The sequence below is a fragment of the Thalassophryne amazonica genome, chromosome 19 (genome assembly GCF_902500255.1).
Source record: "Thalassophryne amazonica chromosome 19, fThaAma1.1, whole genome shotgun sequence".
Lineage (NCBI taxonomy): Eukaryota > Metazoa > Chordata > Actinopteri > Batrachoidiformes > Batrachoididae > Thalassophryne > Thalassophryne amazonica.
The window spans coordinates 69364717-69380454 of record NC_047121.1 but is presented as its reverse complement, the minus strand read 5'-3'; the positions used below and the strand labels follow the sequence as shown (position 1 = coordinate 69380454).

Here is a 15738-nt window from a genome sequence, read left to right as displayed (position 1 = left end):
AGATGGGGAACTCTTTTTTTAAATATAAGACTTCCTAAAATTTTATAGCCTAAATAATACTTTTCATAAAAATATTGACTGATTAAACAACAAAAGACATAAATTTGTTACTTGCAGCTTCAATAATCGGCTAAATACAGATCGTGTACTTGTAGTGTAGAACAACAAAAAGGTGCATCATGTTTAATAATCAAAATTCTAGAAGATACAGTGTCTCACAACACAATATTAAAATTAAATTAAGCAACAAGAGTTAATTCTGGGATGTATAATGTCCATTACTTGCGAAGTCTCGTATGAAGACCCACTTTTATTCTTTGGTTTTTAACACTGCACAAGTTGTGTGGTCCTCTGTTTTATTGTATTTGTTTTTATTTAGGTAGATTTTACTGGTTTTATCTTTTGTATGCTGTATGTATGTATGTATTTATTTTTTTATCTTGCATATTCTACTTATTTTTATTGTTAATTTTCTTAATTTTTTTCTTGACTATTGGGGTTTTATCTATAGTGATTCTATGTGCAGCACTTTGGAATGTGTTTGTTGTTAAATGTGCTATATAAATAAAGTGGATTGGATTGGAATAAATAAGAGGTTACAGTGAAATTCAATTAAACTCCTGTACTCAAAACGTCCCCAAATCAAATCAAATCAATTTTATTTATATAGCGCCAAATCACAACAAACAGTTGCCCCAAGGCGCTTTATATTGTAAGGTAAGGCCACACAATAATTACGGAAAAACCCCAACGGTCAAAACGACCCCCTGTGAGCAAGCACTTGGCGACAGTGGGAAGGAAAAACTCCCTTTTAACAGGAAGAAACCTCCAGCAGAACCAGGCTCAGGGAGGGGCAGTCTTCTGCTGGGACTGGTTGGGGCTGAGGGAGAGAACCAGGAAAAAGACATGCTGTGGAGGGGAGCAGAGATCGATCACTAATGATTAAATGCAGAGTGGTGCATACAGAGCAAAAAGAGAAAGAAACAGTGCATCATGGGAACCCCCAGCAGTCTAAGTCTATAGCAGCATAACTAAGGGATGGTTCAGGGTCACCTGATCCAGCCCTAACTATAAGCTTTAGCAAAAATGAAAGTTTTAAGCCTAATCTTAAAAGTAGAGAGGGTGTCTGTCTCCCTGATCTGAATTGGGAGCTGGTTCCACAGGAGAGGAGCCTGAAAGCTGAAGGCTCTGCCTCCCATTCTACTCTTACAAACCCTAGGAACTACAAGTAAGCCTGCAGTCTGAGAGCGAAGCGCTCTATTGGGGTGATATGGTACTACGAGGTCCCTAAGATAAGATGGGACCTGATTATTCAAAACCTTATAAGTAAGAAGAAGAATTTTAAATTCTATTCTAGAATTAACAGGAAGCCAATGAAGAGAGGCCAATATGGGTGAGATATGCTCTCTCCTTCTAGACCCTGTCAGTACTCTAGCTGCAGCATTTTGAATTAACTGAAGGCTTTTCAGGGAACTTTTAGGACAATCTGATAATAATGAATTACAATAGTCCAGCCTAGAGGAAATAAATGCATGAATTAGTTTTTCAGCATCACTCTGAGACAAGACCTTTCTGATTTTAGAGATATTGCGTAAATGCAAAAAAGCAGTCCTACACATTTGTTTAATATGCGCTTTGAAGGACATATCCTGATCAAAAATGACTCCAGGATTTCTCACAGTATTACTAGAGGTCAGGGTAATGCCATCCAGAGTAAGGATCTGGTTAGACACCATGTTTCTAAGATTTGTGGGGCCAAGTACAATAACTTCAGTTTTATCTGAGTTTAAAAGCAGGAAATTAGAGGTCATCCATGTCTTTATGTCTGTAAGACAATCCTGCAGTTTAGCTAATTGGTGTGTGTCCTCTGGCTTCATGGATAGATAAAGCTGGGTATCATCTGCGTAACAATGAAAATTTAAGCAATGCCGTCTAATAACACTGCCTAAGGGAAACATGTATAAAGTGAATAAAATTGGTCCTAGCACAGAACCTTGTGGAACTCCATAATTAACCTTAGTCTGTGAAGAAGATTCCCCATTTACATGAACAAACTGTAATCTATTAGACAAATATGATTCAAACCACCGCAGCGCAGTGCCTTTAATACCTATGGCATGCTCTAATCTCTGTAATAAAATTTTATGGTCAACAGTATCAAAAGCAGCACTGAGGTCTAACAGAACAAGCACAGAGATGAGTCCACTGTCCGAGGCCATAAGAAGATCATTTGTAACCTTCACTAATGCTGTTTCTGTACTATGATGAATTCTAAAACCTGACTGAAACTCTTCAAATAGACCATTCCTCTGCAGATGATCAGTTAGCTGTTTTACAACTACCCTTTCAAGAATTTTTGAGAGAAAAGGAAGGTTGGAGATTGGCCTATAATTAGCTAAGATAGCTGGGTCAAGTGATGGCTTTTTAAGCAATGGTTTAATTACTGCCACCTTAAAAGCCTGTGGTACATAGCCAACTAACAAAGATAGATTGATCATATTTAAGATCGAAGCATTAAATAATGGTAGGGCTTCCTTGAGCAGCCTGGTAGGAATGGGGTCTAATAAACATGTTGATGGTTTGGAGGAAGTAACCAAAGGACGGTCGTGTGAACTAAGGTGGCATCACTTGATACTATCTCTAAATTTAACCAGTCAGCTTTGTAAAGCGTGTCATGTGGGTATGAAACTGCTGAGAATTCAGTTCCCTGAGACATACCGGGGCCACTTCCAAAAAACAGGCTTATGAGAACGTCTGGGAAACTTTAATGAGAGGTGGAGCATATCATTTCTTTGGATTGTGGACTTTTTAATTAGCAGAAAAGTTATGCAGGTTACTCAAGAATAAATCTGTTTAAGTCATGGGGTCAGCAGTATAAGAGAAACAATTATTCACTCACTCAACAGTAAGGCTGCAAAGGCAACAGCTGTGTGAGAGGAAAGAGTGTCACGGTGCCACAAGATATTAGCATGCTTGTCTCACAATGCCAATGTCCCCAGTTAAACGCCACCTGTGGACCATTTTCCTTGTACATCTAGACTTTTGTGCGCATTTCAAATACATATGCTGCTGGTGTTTATAAAGTGTTAATTTAAAAAAAAAAAATTTAAACCTGGAGAACTGTAGTTAGAATGTATGAATTTTTATGTGGCACTGGCATATGGATTTGAGGGCAATTTGGTGTTTTGTGGTTACCCACAAGATAAAGTAGCACATCACCAGAGCTGCAATAATTAAAGCTAGAGGGCTACCCACTTTTCACAAAACTTACAAAATTTAGTTTCTCCTTTAGTTTTACATCGGAGTGAATGTGAGGCACTGATGTGTAAAACGCTTTGAGCGTCTGATGCAGATGAAAAAGCGCTATACAAATGCAGCCCATTTACCATTTTACCATTTACTTAGTCGACAAAGGATAGTCGCCCAACTTTATCCGTCTAATCTCTGTTTCACATTGACGGCTAAACTTTATTAGATTAGCCTCCTTATGTTAGTAAACGATTTTCACGGTCACAGTAGCCTCGCGAGTGCCTTTACCAAGAAATGCCTCTAATGCATGAGAGGTTTGTTTACTTCCAGGTTGGTCCGTCTGCTACAAACATGGCCGAGTCCGTCACAGCAGAGGAGAAGTGCTCTCGACCTCGGCATCCGTAAACATCTCCAATGAATTATTCCGGTTCCTGAACACCTGCTCCTGCTGCAAGTCTCTCCTTCCTTCCTCTTACTTCAAGTGGTGGTACTTGATAGCCACCTTTTTTGAGGTAAAACACTGAAGTTTTCTCAACTAAAATAAGATTAGCCTCCTCTGTACCAGGCTAAAAACTTTAGCCAGGTAACGTGAAACTTTAATAAGCACAAAATCACAAATACAAAAACAGTATTAGCATGAAGACAATACCTACATTAATTTACGAGGCATAGACTTTTAACTTTCACTTTTGATGGTCTGTGTGCTTCTTACCCCGCGTGCTGTTATATAATGCTGCTGGAACCTCATTTTCCCTGAGAGAGTCTTCCCAAGGGGTTAATAAAGTTCTGTCTAATCTAATCTAACTACCCGTTTGATCTGACTAATTCACCTGCCAAGGTTCACACCATTTATTCACTGAGTGAAGGAAGCAGTGGCAGGTGCAGAAGGTCTATTCTTTTAAGGGTTAAATGAACTTAATAAATGGCTTTCGACTAATCGACTAATAAAAATAGTCGACTAGTCGGATGTTAGTTAGTCGTCGTCAACTATTACGACTAGTCGTCCCGTCCCTAGTTATTTGGGCTATTAGAATGTCATGTGACCCCAACAATAATAAACTACGAACACATACTTAGGATTACTGTAATAAACTCCACTGTATGTCTGAGTGAAACAGGTCTCCCTTGAGAATAAGCCTTTGTGTCTCAATGACGGTACCTGTATAAATAAAGGATAAATATGTACTTTCTTTGTCAAAATGGTTTGATACTGAAATGTTTGGAATCATTGCCATTGTTTATGTATGTAGTTTCACCAGATACTCCCCAATAGGTATCATATTATTCCCCCAAAAAACCCATATCAGTCAGGCTTGAATTAATTTTCAATATTTTATGAATTATTGAAACAATAAATATTCAATTTTAGCCTGGTACAGGATCACAGATTAAATTGAAGATCTAACAACCAGAACAAGGACAACAAAATGTTGCAAATTTGTGTCGTTTCCTGCACATGTAGAAGTATAATTCATCTCAAAATATTACATTTGAGTATCTGCTGATTTTGAGTAACTACTGAATAGATATTTGCTAAGAATTAAGTATTTTGGGAGACATTTGCATAAAGCACGTTGACATTTTAAAGATTAATTGCATGATCATGTAAACAACAGCTGGTTGCTTTTACACAAGTTTGTAAATATTCGCCTCTGCGTGACAACTAAAAACTTCACATGTCCACAAATCAGTCAACAGCTAAACCACTGATCTGTGTGTGTGTGTGTGTGTGTATACACACACACACACACACACACACACACACACACACACACATATACACACACACACACACACACCAGTGAGCTAAACTCACTACTACTGCTAACAGGCTAACGTTACGTTAGCTCAAAAAGTGTCCAACAGGTCCAGACTATGTCTTCAACAATAAAGGACAAAAACAAAGCCCAAAAAAACTCAGGTTCTCTTACCCAGGCTGAACTTTTTGCTGTGTTTTGATTTTGTCCGATATCCAAACTGCAGCTCGTGTGTTATTTAACAGCTGCTGCCCGAAATACGAAACTCGATAAAGTTCCGCCTACTCGCGTGACGTCACATGAAGCAAGAACCCACCCACACAGTATGAAGGGAGCACGTGATGAAAGCAAAGCGCCCCTGTCAAACCACGTGGTTTAACACCAGTCAGTCTTACTTCCTTCCAACCAAACTGGAATGAGGTTATGTGATCGCCTGCGTTTGTTTGTGGGCACATCTCCGCATCTATTGTCATAAAATTTGAAGATACGGTTCAGATAATCCTAGAATAGTGTGTGTTAATTTTTCAAGGTCATAGCTCAAGTTTCAAGGTCATGCAAAAGTTAAAATCGCACAATCATCCATAATTTCGGAACTACTTATAGACTAGGTTGTCCAAACTCCCTGCTTTTTTTTTTTTGTTTGTTTTTTAGAAAGTGATGAAAATGTCTTGGTTTTCATTGTTTTCCATCTTTGAGCATCTTTGAGTAAACTTGGTATCATTTGAGTATCTCATTGCCAAGCAGAGTGTCCTGGTTTTCAGTAATCAAAATATGGTCACACTAACTTAATTCCAATTTAGTCCAAGTGCCAACATGGTCCCACGTACACCCCCCCCCCCCCCCCCCCCCACCACCACCACCCCAACCCTAGAAATGTGGTATCATTAGAAATCTTAGGATGTCTAGATTACAAAAATAAATGGTAACAGTAAAAATACTGGGCTTCACTATGACATATGACAACATTGGTTTACTACACTGTCATTAACCACCTCATTACAGAATACAAAACTGTCAAAGAATGTGTGCGAGTAACAGAAGAGGCCACACATGAAGTACCACCTTCAACATGGGGGTTTGTATGAAGGCATACACTCCGATCTGAACAAGAAAACTGTGCACATCAATCAAAATGTAGTCGAATCTATATAAAGACAGCTTTCATTTGGTGTCTTATATGTCCCATTTGCTTCAAAGATGATTTGGTAACTCTTTATGTTGTGCAGAAAAAAAAATATCAGATGTCATAATCGGACATGTTCAGTTGGCTAGGATAGGACAATACAAGTGCTCAGTGAGGCCAGTCAGGATTGAGGGAAAGATGAATGCAGAAATGTACAGAGACATCCTGGATGAAAACCTGCTCCAGAGCGCTCTTGACCTCAGACTGGGGTGACGGTGTCTTTCAGCAGGACAATGACCCTAAGCACACAGCCGAGATATCAAAGGAGTGGCTTCAAGACAACTCTGTGAATGTCCTTGAGTGGCCCAGCCAGAGTCCAGACCTGAATCCGACTGAACACCTCTGGAAAGATCTGAAAATGTCTGTGCACCGACGCTCCACATCCAACCTGATGGAGCTTGAGAGGTGCTGCAAAGAGGAATGGACCAAACTGCCCAAAGGTAGTGGCACCAAGCTTGTGGCATCATATTCAAGAAGACTTGAGGCTGGAATTGCTGCCAAAGGTGCAACAACACAGTATTGAGCAAAGGGTGTGAATACTTGCGTATATGTGATTTCTTAGTTTTTTCATTTTTAATAAATTCACAAAAATAAAAAAAATAATTTCATGCTGTCATTGTGTGTTGTGAGTAGAATTTTGTGGGAAAAATTAACTTACTCCATTTTGGAATAAGGCTGTAACAAAGTGTGGAAAAGGTGAAGCGCTGTGAATACACCCTGGATGCACGGTACATTCACGATAACTTTTTTAAGTTCAGTACAAGATCATTTCTTTTATTATATTTAAAAATGTCTTACTTAGAGCGGTGTGAAAGAACAAGAAAATAAATTACTGAAGTGATTTTTAACTCAGCCGAGAAGCAGTTTTCAATTAAGTGCACAAAAATTCAATAATTGCTTTTTGTGTTTAAAAATAATCTCTTTTATTTTGACACGTAAATCAGAATTTTACTGAAATGTCATACAAATCTTTCCATCCTTCCACATTTCCTTCAAACACAAATATAACCATGTTAGACGGACATGTACACATGCTCGCACATACAGAGAAAAAAAAAAGCGCCATTCATGACTTGGCACTTTGGACATATGAAGTGGTTTGCATTGATCTGCTGGTTTGGGTGGCCACGCAGTGCAATTATCACCATGTTTGCAGAACCATCATCCCTTTCCATTAAGTGGGCCAGAACACAGGACCCAGGCTACAAATATAGTTTGGACCACAATCGCATGTACCAATCAACTAGCCCGACAACCGGTCCGGCTATGAATTGGACGGGATACTGGCCTCCATTTTGGAGTGAGATTTCCTACTCCTAAACGACCAATAGGAGAGCAGCACTCGCGCCATGCATGGGCTGATGTCAGCATCTCGGCCGCTAACCAATCACAGGCTAGGAGAGAGAGTCCAGTATCTGGCCCAATTCAGGGCCGGTTGTCAGGCTACCAATCAATATGAGTACTGGTACACAAATTTATGGCAGGAATATGTTAGAAATCCTTAAAAAGAAAAGAAGTCCAGACTCCAAAGCTCACCTGCTGATGACTTTGCTGTTATTTTACATAGTACAAAGGCAACAATTCAAAAGTTCTTCACAACAAACGTGCAAGTTTCAAATGAGACTGTGAGTTTAGCACCCATCAGAAGATAAAAGTGTCATTTCAAATAATGCGGCGCCTCTACTGCAGCATATTCATTTAGTTTAATGCTTAAATTCAGTGGTGGGCACAGTTCAGCTAATCAGATAATGGCTAATTAGCAAAGCTCCCTTTTTGGTGTGCAAATTAGCTTTTCAGCTAATGGTGAGAACCAACAGCAGAGCAATTAGTGTCCATTAAATTTAGTTTAGCTCACTTTAAGTCGGTTAATTAATGGTCAAAAAGATTTGGAAACCCTAAAATCTTACATTTATTCCTGTTGGAGTTTATAAACTAATCCTGTAAGTGAAACTGACATCGCACAAAGGTACCAAGTATCACTTCAAGAAGATGGAGGGGCGGGAAGTAAATGCATTAATTAGATTTTAATTATTTTCCATGTGTATTTTTAAAAATACTTCTTATTCGTTTAATACTTCCAGTGCTGTGAATAAACTATTATTTGAATTTGTTCATTTTATTTTTTTATGTGCATCTTGCTAATCATCTGATTGTCACATTTTAACATATTCAAATTTGCACTCTTCAGATCTGTTTTTCAGGGTTTTACAGCCAAAACATCCAGCAAAAGCAAAATTTTTATTATAATAAAAATTAGCAGCCAGTTGCAGCATCAGATAAATGTTTTAGCAGTTTAGCGTTATCACAGATAACTTTTAGTTAGCGGATTAGCAGTTACGGAAGCTAACTTTTAGTTTAGCGTTGCCCACCACTGCATAAATTGTATAACGATACAGAAGTATGACATGGGTGTCCGTTTTAACTTTTGTGTCATCATTGTTCATTGGTGGAATAAACAGGGTTCAGGTGAGCAGTGGACGACCCCCCCCCCCCCCCCCCCCCCCCCCCCCCCAAAAAAAATCCCATGAACAACCAGTGTTTCTTACACCATTACAGTAAATCCACCCTGAAAGATCCCATGTTTAACACCACACATAATATGACACCAGACCACAGCTGGTCACTACATTATTATTAAAGTCACATACAGAAATAATAGCTTCTCACAGACAAATGCAAACTTGTAGCCTGAATGCCGCGTTCATTAATTTAGAAACATTCAATATGCTCGAGAATTGCAAGTTACAAGACCCTTTAGTGAATTTGATAATATATAATTAAATATTAGTTGCGAGCACAATGTACAAGTCATTTAAGCGTGTATGTTTAACTGTTAGAATTTTACTGTTCGGGAATTCAGATTTTAATAGATATCTGTAGTGTGACATTACTGCATAAAACAAATTCAACAACAATCACACATTTGTATTTATAAAAAAAAAAAAAAAAAAAAAAAAAAAAAAAAAAAAAAAAAAATTGTAAAATCACAACAGGCATACTCCCTTTGAAACAGACACTGAGCTGTAACCAATGATGTATGGTTAACCCCCTCCACCCAAAAAAGCAGCAGGTATGAAAACTACGAAAAGATACCGAAATTCATTTTTAGTCATTCAAACTATTTCGAGACTTTCCACTGTTGCAGGGTAGATGAGATCTGAAATTACATCACCGGGTCATCCCAGAAAAAAAAAAAGAAAAAAGAATTCAAATCGATTTTAAAGTTTTTCACAAACATCTAAATACAAAACACATACAGTGCGAATTATTCCGGAATACAGACATTTAAAAAGACGTAGAAATCAAAGTTTTGAGGATCCTAATGCCTGTTTGACATTGGCAGCTGATGATAAAGGTTTATTTATTTTTACACAAACATATTTTTTAATATTCCTCCCACCTCACAGAGCCTTGTGTCCAGATAATGACAAAAACCCTCCACATACTGCTCTCCTGTTGGACAACCCCACACCAGCCCGGTGGAACGGTGTTCGGCTTTGCACAGCGGACCATCTGAGCCGTTCTTTCACCTGCTAAGTACATAGAGGGTTTAAGGCAGCTGAGAAGTCATTTGACCTTATCCTGGTCAATTAGGATTAAGTCTCTTTCCTTTGTCTGCTCTGATTTTCTTTCATCAGTGTCAGAAATATCATTGCCGTCATAGTCCCTGCTGGAATATTTGACAAGTTGTTGAATTGTGTTTTCTGCCTGTTTGGATCTCAGTGCGTCCCAGTATTTGGTTTGCTCCAGCTCTCTGTATTTTCCAGTTCATCTCGTCGTTTCTGCTGCTTAAGGGACTGTGCGTCGCTGTCCTGAGCCTCATGTGGCTTTGACTTTCTGGTTGCAGTTGTCTGTGGATGAGTGGCTCCTGTTGTGGTCTGTCTGGGAGACCTGTTGGCTGTCCTTCTGGAGGCCGTCCTGCTGCTCTTTGACCTGCCGGTGTTTCGATTTTACGGGCAGGGCCAGTACCACCAGCAGACACAGGATATGTAAGCAGAAGTAGCAGGACCTGTACGGACACCCCAAAGTGAGAAGTCGATAGAGGGCATCGTAATACGAAAATAAAACTACAGCACCAAATGGGCATTTCAATGTTAAATTCAGATGTCCACAAAATCCACAATCCAGATCAGATCTGGATCAATTTTTGGCAATAAAATAAAATAAAATTTTTGCCTGCCAGTCTGCACATCACTTTCAAAATATGAGAGTGACTCTGGCACATTTGATTGAGATATAATGAAAAATATACATTAAAAGGGGTTTTCTATTTGAAATTTAAATGGCCACAAAATCTGTAATCTCGATCAGATCCACATAAAACATTGTCAGTCAATAAAGGTTACCATCCTACACAATGCTCTCAAATATGAAAGAAATTTGATCTTTTTTTTTTTACAGAGTTATGAACTTTTGAAAATGTGTTCAATGTCAAAGGATAGGGATTTTTCCAATTTTCCAAGATTTTGACTTTGCTCTGTGGCCTTAAAACTGAATCAGTTCTTGCCTATCAGGATATGAACCCATGTGTAAAACAAATCATGATATATGAAAAATTGTGGGTTACAGGCTGCTCACAAACAGACAAAAAACAAACAAACAGGGGCGAAAACATTACCTCCACTCAACTTTGTTGCGGAGTAATAAAAAAAAGTAAAATTGCTTTCTCAGCCAGATGAGTCCAACTGCTGTCCATTTTGGTTGACATCATTTTTATCTTGGGAACATCTCTCATGGATTTTCTGTTAAATTAAACAGTATTCAAATGATTTATTGAAACTTTTTTAAAGCATCATTTGTCTTGGCCACGCCTTTTTGTCAAACCCAAAGCTTTGGATTTCATAGCCCACAGGAGACAGTATTCAGGATGGGGTCACAGGTTCCGAGGTACACACCGAGGTATTTCAGTGATAAAGCTGAGAAGGACCAAGTCAGGTCACATGTAACCTCAAAGCCTCATACATGCAAACATGCTTCCTCCTGCAGTTTGTCTACACATTGGCGATATAGGAAGAGATAATATTTTCCATGGAATTCCCCCAGATAAATAGTTCTTTCATTAAAATGAGCTGTAATTTTACAACATGCTAAAAAAAAAAGCACCTACATTATAATGTTTGGATTTAGGTAGAAGCTAAATGTAGTTAGTTTTGTGAAATTTTAAGGGCCACCTATATTATAATAGCCAAGTGGTCTCTGTGTGCATGCGTGTGTGCGTGTATGTGGCTTTGATCACGCAGAAACCGGGGAGAGCTGACATTTGCCGTTTGGTATGCTTGTGTATTTTGGGTCAAGGATTAACACTGTGAAAATGTAAAGTTGGCAAGACAAATATTTTTGAAGAAATCAGCAATTTTAGCTAACCAGTAAACAATGGACGTTATGCTGCAATACACCATGGGGTTTTGGGGTTTTTAGCAGTGTTGTTTGTGTTATTGATTTATTGTGTTTTTCTTGTTCAATTGGTTTCGTCAGTTTAGTTAAGTGTCATGTTTCCGTTACCATTAGTGAAAAGTGTATTGTGTTAGATGTCTTCCACCACAACAGAAGCACCTGCTTGTGGCAGAATGCGATAAAGACAAAAAGCCCTCCATGCGTGCGTGTGTGTAACTTCGATCAGGGAGAAACTGCGGAGAGCTGACATTTGCCATTTGGTATGCTTATGTAATTTGGGTCAAGGATGAACACTGCCAAAACGGAACGTTAATAGAACTAATATTTTTGGAGACGCTACAGACATTATCTAACAACACTGAACAATGGATGTTGCTAACTACATTCTGGACTCACCCGCCATTCCAGAAGGGGGCGGTAAACCATCTTTATATTAAAAGCGTGAGTGCATGCGTGATTTTACATAGTAAGTTCAATATAAGTACATAATATAATTGTAAATATGCTAAAAATACATGGATGACACAAGAAAGTTTCCATTGTGGTTCACTTAAAACTTAAATGACAAAAGAGAAGTAATAATAAAATAAAATAATACTTATAACAATAATAATGATAATAGTGTGTCATGATAACAAGAACCTAAACAATTTATAAATACATTAAGACAGTAAATTATCATAAAAAATTACATAACAGGAAATAAAAGGTTTGAGTTCCTCTTCTAAAAATTGTTGAGGTCTACCATTGTAAAAACAATGTGGACTCTTGACGCCATTCCAAGTCATTATACAAGCTTTACTTAATTTATTACCACCCTTGAAAAATGTCAACTACCTATTTTATAAATACTACCCAATCTAGAGCCGATGGATCCCCATGGGCAACATGCTAGTATTGTTTAATTATGAAGTAGTAAGTAGTAGTTGTCACGGGTTAAGATGTCAGCCAAATTAAATTGCTGCAGGAATGTCAGCAGCAGATAATTTTGCTCTTTGCTTCAACAAAGCAGGAGCTCAGAGTATTGATTTCCCCTTGTGTGAGCAGTAGTTTATTGTAGCATTAATTTTCTAAGTGTGTCATGTTCAATATTGGGCCTGGATATGCAACATGAACTGTGTATTAAAGCAAGAAACTCCACTGGATGTGTACTAGTGGGACTGATGCATCTGTTGCACCTCGTACACCCTCAGCTGGCCAGTTAAAAGGTATCCAATTTATTTCTAGCAATGAGCAGTGAAGAAAACTTTCAAGAGTTCTTCAGCTACTGCTGATATTATGCCCCAGCTCATTTAGGTAACGCCATGTGTAGTTTTATTGGTAATTATACAATTTAGCGTCAGGCTTGTGTCATCTTCACCAATTTGAGTTGAAGCAGACTAATCAGCCCGTTAAACACGGGGTTGTCCAGGTGATTTCACTTCGTGTTTGATTTTATGGTTGCTTTACACAGTGTGTCTTGCAGGCACATGCTGATTTACCGTCGCCCTCATTCAGCTAACAGTGGCCATTGTTGGGCTTTTATTTCATGACAGTGGCTGGGCAGCTTTAAAACCATTCATTTTATTTCCTCCTCATTTATCCTCCTAAGCCTTCGCTCATTAAGCTGTCTTGTTAGTAGCTATAGCTTGACAAGGAGAAAAGAGGGCAATTTGATGGATGAATGGATGGATAGATCCATCCCCTTCCATTTCCATTTAACAAATAATAAAGCAAAAACAAAGAATGCTACCATCTTGTGTCCAAATCTCATCCCCATCTCCCAATTAAAAGGGCATCCAGCCAGACCGAATAATCACTAAGGGCCCTTGGACAAGGTTCTTAAGCCTCTAGTTGCTCCCGGTGTGTAGCGAGCACCTTGCATGAATAGGTAAATGTGAGGCATAATTGTACAGCGCTCTGAGCTTCTGATGCAGATGGAAAAGTGCTCTATAAATGCAGTCCACTTATTTAAATTTTGATCAGATGAATCCAAAAAGCTAATTTGTTTTGCTTAGGTAATATATCATACACTTTTCTGCTACATACTGGCCATTTCTTGTATGGTTGCAGGGAATAATCTTACAAGGGTAGGCTGAAAAGTTCTAAGGCTCACTATGATACAGTTAATGCATTAACTGTTGGAAATTAGGAGCTGCTGTGGCTGAAGTTACATGTACTGTATTTTCCAGAGTATAAGTTTGGATTTTTTTTTTTATTATTATTTGTTTAGGAGAACCTGCAACTTATACTTTGAATTGGCTTATATGTCAAACTATACTGCATTACCATCTACTGCCACAACTATCTACATGTGTGACAAAGTGCTACTGTATACCGAAGGTGACAGTAAGGCACCATTAAACTGTCTGGCAATCACTGGAATACAAGAAGTTGAAAATGACAACCTAGCACATCCACCTCATTCAGATCCTGAGAATGAGCGAAAAAAAAAAAAGAAAAAAAAGAAATCATGCTCATAAGATGAAAGACTCTTGAATTACAATAGGGAATAATCTTGATACACTGTGGAATAATCTTCATACTGCTTGGCACTCAGATTTTTTGCACTTTGTGAGACAGGCAGAACTACAATGAGGAGGGTGAGCTAGGTTAAGGTCAAACTAACTATAATCTTGAAAATATTCTGTTGTTTTAAGAGGTTTATTTAATTTTCATGATGTAAACATGTACATGTTTAGCTCCTTCATGTTTCTGGTGTTCAGTGGCAGCAAGAAGCAATTTACGCTTGTGTTCTATCTGCCTCGCTTCTTCATGTTTCTGGGTGTTCAGTGGCAGCAAGAAGCAATTTACGCTTGTGTTCTATCTGCCTCATACAATAACGCTAATTAGCCTGTTAGCTTCTGCTTGCTAATGCGTGATAATGCATTAACATGCATTATAATGTGCCAATTACATCCATTTCACTTCTTGTTGCAAGAAGGAGTAGCACCATATTTCAAAAACAAATGCAGCTTATACAACAATGTATATATGTTTTTCTTCATGGTGCATTTTTGCACAGATGCGACATATATTCCGGAAAATACAATAGCCAGAAATAAGCTTATTTATCAGTTTCTTTTATTTCCTAAGACTATGTCTGGTGGCCACCAAAGCCACTAGTATTTTTATTTAAAAAGATCATATTATATAGCTTTTAGGATGTTAATGTACACTCAACAAAAATATAAACGCAACACTTTTGGTTTTGCTCCCATTTTGTATGAGATGAACTCAAAGATCTAAAACTTTTTCCACATACACAATATCACCATTTCCCTCAAATATTGTTCACAAACCAGTCTAAATCTGTGATAGTGAGCACTTCTCCTTTGCTGAGATAATCCATCCCACCTCACAGGTGTGCCATATCAAGATGCTGATTAGACACCATGATTAGTGCACAGGTGTGCCTTAGACTGCCCACAATAAAAGGCCACTCTGAAAGGTGCAGTTTTTATCACACAGCACAATGCCACAGATGTCGCAAGATTTGAGGGAGCGTGCAGTTGGCATGCTGACAGCAGGAATGTCAACCAGAGCTGTTGCTCGTGTATTGAATGTTCATTTCTCTACCATAAGCCGTCTCCAAAGGCGTTTCAGAGAATTTGGCAGTACATCCAAACCAGCCTCACAACCGCAGACCACGTGTAACCACACCAGCCCAGGACCTCCACATCCAGCATGTTCACCTCCAAGATCGTCTGAGACCAGCCACTCGGACAGCTGCTGGAACAATCGGTTTGCATAACCAAAGAATTTCTGCACAAACTGTCAGAAACCCGTCTCAGGGGAAGCTCATCTGCATGCTCGTCGTCCTCATCGGGGTCTCGACCTGACTCCAGTTCGTCGTCGTAACAGACTTGAGTGGCAAATGCTCACATTCGCTGGCGTTTGGCACGTTGGAAGGGTGTTCTCTTCATGGATGAATCCCGGTTCACACTGTTCAGGGCAGATGGCAGACAGCGTGTGTGGCGTCGTGTGGGTGAGCGGTTTCTGATGTCAATGTTGTGGATCGAGTGGCCCATGGTGGCGGTGGGGTTATGGTATGGGCAAGCGTCTGTTATGGACGAAGAACACAGGTGCATTTATTGATGGCATTTTGAATGCACAGAGATACCGTGACGAGATCCTGAGGCCCACTGTTGGCCATACATCCAAGAACATCACCTC

The 15738-nt window shown here is 38.9% G+C and overlaps 2 protein-coding genes across 5 annotated transcripts in view; both read right to left on the bottom strand.

Moving 5' to 3' along the window:
• The window catches only part of kidins220a (kinase D-interacting substrate 220a), a 142442-nt gene extending 137155 nt beyond the window's left edge, over nt 1-5287 (bottom strand). For all 4 annotated transcript variants that reach the window (XM_034159418.1, XM_034159411.1, XM_034159416.1 and 1 more), the window contains exon 1: nt 5181-5287. The gene's annotated coding sequence lies outside the window, so the exon portion shown is untranslated. The remainder of the gene's footprint in view (nt 1-5180) is intronic.
• A 4103-nt stretch (nt 5288-9390) lies between these two features.
• mboat2a (membrane bound O-acyltransferase domain containing 2a) overlaps nt 9391-15738 on the bottom strand; it is a 147032-nt gene continuing 140684 nt past the window's right edge. Inside the window, exon 13 of the mRNA XM_034195294.1 lies at nt 9391-10198. Coding sequence (XP_034051185.1) covers nt 10009-10198 — 190 coding nt within the window. The 3' untranslated portion in view covers nt 9391-10008. The remainder of the gene's footprint in view (nt 10199-15738) is intronic.